This window comes from Hypomesus nipponensis, chromosome 6 (assembly GCF_054491055.1).
Source record: "Hypomesus nipponensis isolate SF chromosome 6, ASM5449105v1, whole genome shotgun sequence".
Taxonomy (NCBI): Eukaryota; Metazoa; Chordata; class Actinopteri; order Osmeriformes; family Osmeridae; genus Hypomesus; species Hypomesus nipponensis.
In genome coordinates, this window is record NC_140366.1 from 12,107,378 (window position 1) to 12,119,050 (window position 11,673).

The 11,673-nt window shown below is 43.4% G+C and overlaps 1 protein-coding gene across 1 annotated transcript; it reads left to right on the plus strand.

Moving 5' to 3' along the window:
• The first annotated feature begins 2,298 nt into the window (after positions 1-2,298).
• ccm2 (CCM2 scaffold protein) lies at positions 2,299-10,661 on the plus strand. The gene is made up of 10 exons (XM_084700618.1): positions 2,299-2,874; positions 6,567-6,743; positions 6,866-6,949; positions 7,331-7,514; positions 8,021-8,157; positions 8,254-8,389; positions 8,726-8,783; positions 8,870-9,008; positions 9,229-9,367; positions 9,512-10,661. Exons 1-10 carry the CDS (start codon positions 2,845-2,847, stop codon positions 9,811-9,813), a joined length of 1,386 nt encoding a protein of 461 aa, XP_084556744.1. The 5' UTR covers positions 2,299-2,844; the 3' UTR covers positions 9,814-10,661.
• The last annotated feature ends 1,012 nt before the right edge of the window (positions 10,662-11,673 follow it).

Here is an 11,673-nt window from a genome sequence, read left to right on the forward strand (position 1 = left end):
TGCCTTCCTCTGTCTTGCAAGATGAATGATTTGTAGTGCCAACACTTTACCTTTCTCTGTCATTTGTCTTGTGAACAAAACGTCTAGCCAAATGGAAAAATGCCTGCAAAAAAAGTTTATGAAAAGAATACATGTAAAAGTTAATGGACAAGTTTTGAAATACATGATCACTATTGACTAAAAGATAAGCATTAAAATATACCCATGTTCATAGTTTAGAGTTGTGTGAGGGAATCTTAAAGGCTCAGCAAAAGTCACACCCAGTAACTTACTTTTCAGACACTTTCTCCTTACCACCATCCGCCAGCATGTGCTTAGATCTCATTGTGAGGTGTTCTCGGCATATCTGCATATTAGCATGTTAGAGCTCTTCACTGTACAATGCCTCTCCCCTCCAACCTTCCCACTGTCTCGTTCTGAATTTCTCTGAATGCATTGATGTGTAGCAGCAGGTTATCATAGTATTTGAGTTCAAGTCTATGTATTTGTGTCATGGCCATTAGTATTTCAAATTAGAGTGGTTTGCTCAGTTGACAAAAAAGGTGCATAGTTTTTAAACTGGTGCTGAAAAAACACATTAACAGGTGCTACCACAGTTATTGGACTGCTACTGTAAGTCTACTTTGTGGCTTTCCCTGAGCATTGCCTTGTACTACACTGAAAGACCTGCCTCCAAAAAACTTGCAGATTCACCAATGCTCTGGAAGAACTAGCACCTCAATTATACAGTTTACAGCAGAACTCTCTTAAAATGGTGCCACATTATGATTTTTCAATCTGCACAACAAAAGCAAGAGTTGTCCAATGTTTATGTAACTTTTCTCATTATATTTTAAGCTTTAATTTTCATTTTACTATGATTAACTCTGCACTAGGATTACTTTTTGTGAAAGGATGAATTAAATGTATGACAAAATGCATCATTTTGGCCCACACCCAAAAAGAAGCATTACTTCTGAAAATGGAATTTGGGTAAAAAGTGTAGAATGTGATTGCTGTTGTATATTCCTGTCATCTCTATGTCTTAAACCTGTGTGTATCAATTTTTGTTGTTACTGTAAAATTGGCTGTAATATTTTGTTGAAAATTTGATTTAATATTCCAATCAAGCGACAATGGTTGTCAGATTAATTGCTGCTGATTTATTTTAATGTATGGGAACATTGATTTGTTAAATATTCAATCAATTTCTAGACTGTGTTAGATTGTCAATGTATTTCACACTTTTATTGGGGTAAACCTGTATAATTTACCTGGGGTACTCAAACATTTGGTACAGTGTAAGTTAGCAAACTATGTGCTACAAACTGTAGCATGTTTATGAAAGTGTACTCATACAACCCATGTTGAGATTAAGCTCATAAAGAATGATTTATTTGTTGTTGTTAAATATAAAATGTAAGTAAATGGTTTAATGGGATCCCCGTTCTTTAAAAAAACAAAAACAAATCTGATGTCCAGTATTGTACTAAACCCTTATTTTGGGGAACAATATGAGTATTATTAATAACATATGGTGCTAAAGTTCTTTTTGTATGTTTTGGTTTTTAGACTAAAAGAGACATATTATGCCGAAAATGTAATGTCAAGCCTTACTGTAGATTAAAATATGAGACTGTTCATCCCAGAAGAGAAAATAAATATAGTCTTTGAAAGTGAAAACAAAAACACAAGATGTATACTGTCTCCACGTGCACATTTCACTCTTTGGAAGGTAAAAAGTGTGTACCTGTGTGTGATGTATGATATTTAGTACACATTAGTCATAGTTTTCCCAGAATAAATGGCTGTTTATTAAAGAGTTATTACCAAGTGTGTCACGTCAGCAAGGGTTCTGATTACAATTTATTTACATGCCGAGTTGGTCAAGGGAAACCAAAAGAAATATTGCTTTCTTACAGTATAACATCCATTTTGCCTTTTTATGGATATGAAAGAGAAATGTTATTAGCCATGGTAATGTCAACACAGATGTGAAATATCATACAAAGCAATAACGTACAATCCGAAATTATAAATAATTATAAGCCTAAATTCCAACAAACCTTAATAAGATTCCTGATTATGAGTATGGCAGCTGAAACGAATATTGAGGCGGAAAACAAAGGAACCAAAGATACTCGCTGTTGATTCTGTGTAGCACTATCACTAAACATGACACATTTTACACAAGTATTCGAAGAATATAATTTTATGCCTATCCCTGGAACGGAAGGTGCATTGGCAATTGACCTTTCACTGTCAATCAAGTTTTCTTGATTCGACTCCGTTTCTGTCGGTGCTCTGTGTTTGAGTCAGCTTGGAACCGCTAAGGCAAGGGTCATACCGTATTTTGCCGATAAAGTTTGGTCCCGTGAAGTTCTTAAACACGGGCTATGACTTAACAAAGTGGCAATATCTCTTCCACTTATTCCAGTCACTCTTTAAGTCACTTTCCAACCCTTTTCAGAACTGTTTTTGCTGTGCAATGCATGCTGGGCTGTAGGAGTTCAACGCCCAAAATGGCGGCAGGATTGAAAAGTTGGTCCTGTTTTCCCTCAGTTTGTATTTTTGGTAGCTTATCTTTGTTTGTATACTAATTCCATTATTGTGTTTACTTACAAAAGAAAAAAGAAATTGCTTTTATATCGCTGAAGAATTATGATAGGGAACGATAAACTATTTGGGATTTGTACTGAGCATCCTTTGGCTACCAAAGTTGTTGCGAGCTAGCTTGATTGCTAATTTAGTTAGCTTTTTCGAGATGGAAAGAAATGTCAGAAACTGTGGCACCAGCGATGCATTCGAGTTGTGAAAGCAACACTATGATAAAGTAAATATGAAGAAGATGACCTGCACATAGAGATGGAGGATGATGTGAAAAAAGTAAAAAAGGTAAGTCGTACTTGCTGTCCACAACTTAAATTAACAAAATATCAACCTAGCTAGCGAGATAGCCAGTTAAAGCCTGCGTCTGCCATCTGGCAAAGTTAGCCTGCTAGTTAACTAACAAGTGTATGACCTATACGTAATATACATACAGAACTCCACAGATTTACTTCAGTTTGAGACACTTGAGACAAATTCTGATTAAAATGTTGGCTTTTCAAAAGAGTAAAACACCTGTCAAGATCATACCTTATGACAGCGTGATGCCAAAGATAATTTTATTTCGATCATTTGACCATTCTTGAGGTACTATTTGGACGTCAGTATGATCTACTTCCGTGAGCTTTGTCTTAGTCATGGGCAGAGCGGGGGACTATCTAAACTCACATCAAACCTACACTAGGTTTGGGATAAATCTTTCTCCGCCCATGGTCTTAGTACTGACTGAAAGTGAATTGTTTATCTCATAGAATGGAGAATATAAAAAAGTTTTCCTTCTCTTGACTGTAATAAAATCCCTTACTCTGAGACTGCTTCCTGTAGGCATTGTTAAGAAGAGGCGTTGGTGTCAGAGGGGATATCTACTTGGTTTCAGCTGTCAATAACTTTGGTCTATGGTAGCAGGGGGTCAGTGTTTATTTTAGGTACATGACTGACCACACGAACACACACATGCACATGTGTCTTTCCTTGAGGAAGTATTTGTGTGCCTTGCTCTGGGACTCCCTATGCCCCACCCTTCTCCTGGTCCACCCAGGAGGAGGAAGGGCAGGGCTTGGAGAAACCAGACAGGATGTGACATAGACCTCTGTCTGCCAACACCAAAGTCGGAGCCATGTGTAGTTTCTTCTTACATCTGTTAGGCTTTTGAGTTTTGGGAGAACAGTCATTCTGACTGAACTACCTCCTTCTGGAAAAACAGACGCTAGGCCCACCACTTCCTGTCCAGTTCCCTCCTCTGAGATTAGCAGGGAGGGATTGTTGCTGATTAGGAAGAAACATGTTGTTGGCAGGTGGGCTGGTTGAGACTGGGTAGATACGTAAAAAGGAGGAGTTTCCTGCTAATCACTTTGATACTGTCATGAGCAAATGTAGAACAAGTAAAATAAGAAAGGTATTTATTAAAATGTTGGCCTCATTCTGTGTTTTCCTTAAATGTATACAGTGGGGCACACTTATGGTCCTTGTGATGCTTGCTCTCCATCTGAAGGTTAATGCTTCTGCAGGGCAGGCTGTAATTCTAGACATGCACAACTGGTCAGCTGGATCTGCCAAGTATAAGTCTGTTTTTGTTAGGATATAGGCCAAGAGTTTGTTATCACAAGCAGGTGTGTCAATAACAAAATTCCACTTGTACTATGACCAGAGCAAGGTTTACCCCCGAAGACGAGACATTTTGATGCTAAATCTATGAAAGTTACTGCCAAAATAAATACTTTATTGTGCATGGCGGCAAAATACAAATTCCCACTAGATGGTGCTGTTGAATAGGGCAGTCAGGTGGTCTTGTCTTATCTCTTCAGTACACCTAACAGAGTTAGGTGAGGAGCGTCTCTCTCATTACCTTTTATCAATATACTAATACAATTGAAATGTTGGCTTTAAAAATTGAGGTTTAAAAAGGGAAAAAGCACTGCATGGTGTAAATTCCTTGTTCCCAGCTCTGTCCTTTCCATGGGTTTGGTCCTGCATGAATAAATGAGCCCCAGGAGAAGGTCAGATAATTGAGATAATTGTCGTGACCTAAGCCAGGCTTTCCATCACTCCCACCGTTTGGCCCTCACTGACATCATCACAGGGCTTTGGATAAAGACCCATATCAATAATGGATACTCGTGGTCCCTGGCATTATTGACCTTGAGCAAATGTATTCCAAGGGGGACTAGAAGACTATTTGGTGCCCTGTCAGGAGGCTCCAAACCGAAGGTGCTCTTTCATTGGTCGCCCAGCTCTCTCTGACTGTTCTGTAGACACACATCCTCTCCTCTGTAGTGTTACCGTGAATGAAGCCTCCTCCTCCGCCACATGGCATCATGTTGTCGTTGGTCACTCACCTGCAGAAGTGTGTCATTACACCTGAGGGTAATGAAATGTTAATGCCCCTCTTCCCGTGTGAGGATGGCAGCGCAGCACTCTCAAATGATGCACCGAGGGTGTGGTTTGTGTAGAGAGCCACAGCGGAGTGTGTGGTTTCATGTGGCAGAACGCAGCTTGATAATAGGGCTACTGACATGGATAATGCAGTGGTATATTTAGAGGTGGTTTTGTGGCTAACTTGCTGCTTTAACAACCAGAAAATGTTGTTTATTTGACCTTGAGTTTGAAAAGCCTACTTCAATTTGAGCTCCAGTGAGGGCTCTCTCTGACTTCGTGAACTTCAAAACTTGGTGTAAATGTAGGCTAGTTGTAGCGCACTGTTACTTCCGCAGCTGTTTAGCAATGCGAGGGACACGTGCCATCAGAGGAAGTCAGTGGTCGATCTCTTTCCTGTTTTTGTATCGATGCTGAGGTATAACGGGCCACAGACACACTCACACACCAACCGTTACCTGTGAGAGACTGGAAGCAGCAGGGTCTGTTGCTGCCAAGCCAAGACCCCCCACCTGTCGCTGGGCTGACCGAGGGTCACTCCCCCCACCGGGGCTCATGGAGAATGAGGTAGGGGACTCTTCTGCAACCAAGAAGGGTGTTTTTTCAGCATTTTGCTGCTAAACATTGGTTTCAGTTCATCTTAGCGAAGCATTTGTACTTCTCTCTTCATGGTCTCTACTTTAAGATTGGTTGTGTGGTCAGACTAGGTCTGAGACGGTACTGAGCCATGTTGACGTATCGGTTTCGGTAGGATGATAGGAAGTTGGAGGAGGAGGAAGGAACATGTGGATGGCTCTCCTCTCTCTGAGACCTCGTCAGCGTCTTGTGGTCTAAAACCTCCAACCGCAATGGAAACGGCCGCATGCCCGTTTCAGAACGTAGGGGATCTCATCATCCCTCTTAATGTTTTATAGTTTCCTAGAAATGCTTCATACCTATAACAGGGGGGCGTCTAAACATTACCAGGGGGGTTTAGGGAACATGGGTCATACAGGGGAATTTGAGATGCTCCACTTGGGTGCTGTCAGACTCAGCGATCTGTGGTGGCTGGCTTCTCTTTGGCCGACAGAGAAGATGCAGAGTCAGCAGGTCTGACCTGGCCTGTAGCACTGGCTCTACTGAAGCCTGGAAACACAGCCTCACTGGATTTTCATTTTCTTTCTTTTTTTCTTCTGGGGCTGTGCTTGACTGTAGCAGTAAAGGACTTAGGTTTCAGTGCCAGTATTGGAATGGTCATTGTTCCAACAAATGCTGTCAGTATTTCTATTATAAAATGTGGGATATAGATCCATATTGCCATATACTTAATTTTAGACTAGTTTTAGGGAAGTACAAAAAGTAGACCTTTGAGTATAAATCATGCCAGTTTTTCCTCTGTGGTTGTGTTTTTGTGACATGAAAACGGTTAGACTTTAGCGTGGTACATTTCTTAAGAACACAAAAATAACCGAGGCTAGTTCTCTACTCTGTTATTTCTTTCCTTTTTTTTTGTCTGTCTCTTTCACCCGCCTCACTCTTCCCTCCCTCTCCCACTCTTTCTTTTTTTAATTTCACCCTCTGTCTCCCTCCCTTTCTTTCTTCCTCCACCCTCCCCTCTGTCCCGGAAGCCTGGAATCGTGTCTCCGTTCAAGCGGGTGTTTCTGAAGGGAGAGAAGGGTCGCGACAAGAAGGCCCAGGAGAAGTCCACAGAGAGGCGTGTCCTCCACACCTTCTCCCTCTCCCTGCCAGATCACCGCATCGACCCTGACATCCTGCTCAACGACTACATCGAGAAGGAAGTCAAGGTGAGGCTACGGGGCCCAGCGTGGAGGGCACCTTGGGGGCATAGCAAGCAACAGGTGTGCAGTTTGATCAGGGTATCATTGAGGGGCCCTGACCACTGACTTTGTGTGTGTGTGTGTTGTAGTATCTAGGGCAGCTGACCTCAGTGCCAGGATACCTCAACCCCTCCAGTCGGACAGAGGTTCTGCAGCTTATTGATAATGCAAGGGTGAGCACACATCCTGCTTCACTACACTGCTCTTCACTTACAGTGCTGGAGACCAGATATGGGTTTACATGACATTTACATTTTCATTCAGCAGACATTTTGTACATGCACTATTTGTATGTTACTTAAAGTAACATAGTCCTGTCAGAAAATACAGCCGAAGGATCAGAAGTTTTAAAGTATTTTGGTGGTCGGAGTCTAAGAACAGTCTGTATTAACAAGGGTTTAAAACGTCCAACTGATGTGTTGATGGTGACAATTCTAGAAATTTCAAAGTTCCAAACACGTCTTTTAAATGACAACGCCAAAAAAGTATTACCCCAAATCTCCATTACTCTGACCTCAACTCTGGATCTCTTGGTGTTCCACTCCTCCCTCCAGAAGTCCCACCAGCTGGCTGGTCAGCTCACGTCGGAGCAGGACGCCGTGGTGAGCCTGTCTGCCTACAACGTGAAGCTGGTCTGGCGTGATGGCGAGGACATCATCCTGCGCGTGCCCATCCACGACATCGCAGCAGTCTCCTACATCCGTGACGACTCGCTGCACCTGGTCGTGCTCAAAACAGGTATATGCACCAGGCTGGTCAGCTGTCCTGGAAACGTGTAGACACCTGCCTTGCTGCTCTATGGAACCTGGAGCCATATCTTCATCTGATTAACGGAGAAATGTAATGATTACAGGTTCCGTGTGTGACAACTGTAACTTGATGCTCTTGTGTAGTGAGACCTGCAAGCTGTTCTAGAGCCAGTGATGTAACTGCTGTTTTTTTCCATCTAATGGCAATTACACCATGCATAAGCCACCTTATCTCAGTATGTGATTGCACTTTTGACCACTCATGCTGCTCATTCTTATTCTTATTTTTATATATATTTTATATTTAAATTGTTTTATTCTTAGATTGTTTAGTTCTTAGTAGTAGTAGTTAAACTTTTGTACTTAATTACTTACTTAATTAAAGATTTTTATGTTTATTGTTTGCACCTCCCTGCCACAGTAAATTCCATGTTTGTATAACATACATGGGTGAATAAATGGAATTCTGATTCCCCCATTCCCTCCTCCCTCCAGCCCAGGAGTCTGGGGGCTCCCCCTGCCCCAGCTCCTGTCCAGAGCTGTCCAAGTCCCAGACCCTGAGCTCCCTCTCTGAGAGCGGGGCCGTGCTGGTGGAGGTCTGCTGTCTCCTAGTGCTGGCTGTAGAGAATAAGGTAATACACACACACACACACCCAATCCCTAGAGAACAAGGTTGTTGATGTGTTGCCTGTGGTGGTGTTGATGTGCAGCTTGCTGTCTGTCCCCAGGCTGCAGCTGAAGAGCTGTGCCTGCTCCTGGGCCAGGTCTTCCAGATGGTTTACACTGAGTCCACCATCGACTTCCTGGACAGGGCCATCTTTGACGGAGCCACCACCCCCACCAGGCACCTCTCTCTCTACAGCGGTAACACTTTGTCCCTCCGTCCGTTTAAGGATCTGTTTATTTGGGCCTACATTAGTTTTCACACTAGCTATAGGGACTGTTCCTGGTCTCCACATAGAACACAACACAAACAACTGTTCACACTTATATACGAGGGACAATGAAATCAAAGCACAAGTGCATGGACATGACAATGCAGTCAATCCAGAAAGCCTCCTGGCTTTGTCTCTGTCTTGTGTGAGCCTGTTTGTCTGGTGTATCTGTTGAGAAGCTTGTGGAGCATCTCTAGAACACGGGATGCAGTTCCCTTTATCCCCCCCCCCCCCCCCGTTCCTCATGTACTTGTCTTGATTTCAGATGACTCCTCCAGCAAAGTGGACGTCAAGGAGGCCTTTGAGGCGGAGGCCAGCACATTGTAAGTACCTGAGACAGCGCTCCCGGGTCCCAGTGGGGATCAGGCCACCCAGAGTGTGTTTCTGATCCCAGACGGTCTCCTGTCAGTTCTTTCCAGGACTCCCTGGAGGCGGGGGACAACTCTCCGTCACCGACCTCCACGCCGGCCTCACCTCAGACCAAGACGGCCAGCGAGGGCGAGCTGAGCACCACTGCTGCAGAGCTGCTGCAGGACTACATGACCACGGTGGGTGGGGGGGGGGGTTGTGGGGGTGTGCACAAGAAAGAGACCTTGTCTTTTTCTCTAAGCCTTTAAAAACGTGTTTAACAGTGCTCTTTAGCCTTCGACATGAACAATCATGGCTCCCAACTTCACCTTTCCCATCAATCCTGCCTTTCTGTGCACTCTGTTGACTTCCCATCCTTTCTCCCCATCTCTCCCCCCCCCCCCCCCCCCGCACTCTCAGTTGAGGACTAAGCTGTCATCTCAAGAGATCCAACAGTTTGCCACCCTGCTGCATGAATATCGTAACGGCGCCTCCATCCACGAGTTCTGCATCAACCTCCGCCAGCTCTACGGCGACAGCAGGAAGTTCCTTCTACTGGGTAAAAGCACTTCTACAGGCCTCGCTGTCTAGTCCCGTCAGATGACAACACATGGTCCCACCCCCCCCATCGCACCCCCTGTGCCCCCCTTTCCACACCTCCCTTCACACTTACCAATCAAGGTTCTCTTGTCTTCACCATAAGGCTTGAGGCCCTTCATCCCTGAGAAGGACAGCCAGCACTTTGAGAACTTCCTGGAGACAATCGGCGTGAAGGACGGCCGCGGCATCATCACAGACAGCTTTGGGCGCTACCGCCGCACCGCCAGCTCGGCCTCAGACTCCACCACCAACGGGAACGGAGCTGCGGGGGGCGGAGCCAGCGGCGGCTCAGACGAGGGGCTGGCGCCCTCCGAGGGAGACGAGTGGGACCGCATGCTGTCTGACATCAGTAACGACATCGAGGCGCTGGGCTGCAGCATGGACCTGGAGGCCGTCACGCCCTGACGGGCTGGACGTGAAGGAGGAGGACCTGGGAAGGATCCAGCCACACTGGCCAGTCCCTGAGGCTGCTTCTCTCCATACTGGCCTTTGTAGGAACAGGCTATTCTTATTATTATTTGTCTAATCAGTTTAGTTTTCAATCTTTATTGGCAGTATCTGCCAGCTTACAATGATGTAGCAGAATAAGTCCATCTTGAGCTGTGAGCCTCAACCCACTTGTATTCACCAAAGAACTTTGTGGACTTCTTAAAAATTAGATACTGTGTTATGTTGTTGTGTTGTTTTAAGGTCAGTCAGTAACTTAATCCACAAAGTGAATTCCTGCATATTTACTTAATGTTGTATATGCCACACTGTTGTATACCTCCTTTTATGGTTTGTGTATTTTCATGTTTTACACTCTTTAAATGTTTTATATAGATGTTCACCCATGTTGTAATATCTAAATGAATTGGGGTTATTGAAAACTGAAATATATCAATTTTAACTGAAAATTATCGTTCAAGCATTTGGATGGAAATACGTTTGACAAAGCCATTTAGTCAATGGCTGATTTAACAGCGCTAGCCCGACATTACTGTTGGAGGTGGTCTATTTTCCGCTCAGTGATTTTGAGAAAATAACGCATTTCAACATTATGTTGTAATAATAGTAGGAGTAACATCCCAACTCATGTAAATATCACAATCACACTGTTGTGACATTTCCTGTACACCTGTGTGACCAGTCTCTGTGCCTTGAAAAGTAGTTGTTCTGCCAAGTGTCTCACCCAATGGGGAAAGGCTATCTAACTGTAACAGTGCAATGAATTAGTGAACTGTGGTTATAAAATAACAAATACTGTCAACATACGTTTCCTGTGTTGTCATGTTCTTTTTGCTGAGAATGAACTGGCTGTATACTATTATCAATGCAACATACAGTGACATACCTTTTGAATTGGATTAAAGCCCTCTAATTTTCTCTTATTGAACGTGATTGGATGAAGACAGCTGGAACACAACCCAGCTGTCTCCTGTCTAATTACTTAACCAATGGAACTAACTGAGAATTTTTTTTTTCTTCTGAAATATCTAACAGTGGCATCAAATGTCCTGTAGATGGTGTTGTACTGCTGTCCAATCACCTTTTTCTTTTAGTTACAGTTATTTTTGCCTGCATACACACTCCTTAACAACTCTGAAATGTCAATCCCTTAATAAAATCTTATTGCATGAAGAAGAATGCCTTCAAAGTACCGGATTAAAGTTTATCTGTGACTGAGAAGTTGGCAAGCCAAGACCACAGATTAAGAAGCCACTTTGGCACAACACCAAATAAGGCTGTGTTTATAAAATCAAACCCTTGCTCCAAATGACAAGTAACCAACATGGTCAAGTAGAATACTGACATCCCATCTTCGTTTTTGGAATAGAAAAATTACACACTACTTGTCACTACGATCCACTTCCCCAAACTGACCCACCATTTTCTTTTTTGTCAAACCAATAGGCCTACTGAAAAAAACTAACTTAATCATATATTGGGTGGGAGGGTTGAACAAAAATCTACCCATGTTGACAATTGCCTAGCTTTCGATCTTTCATTAGGTGGTTTGCCAAGGGCAACTCCAAGAACGAATGCTTGGTCGCCCAGAAAATAAAGAAAAACGTTTTGCTGGACCCAGATGACCCTCTCAAACTATGGGCTGTGTGTCTTCACCAAGGGAGTTGTGGCCTAGGAAGTTGATCCTGGCTCTGCAGATTAACTCTGTCATCACAGGCTATTGGGAGAGACAAGCTTGATGCCTTGCCAGGGATCAAAACATGAAGTGCTTTCCAAAATAGAAATGAGAAACTGATACAAATCATTACTTTTCAATGT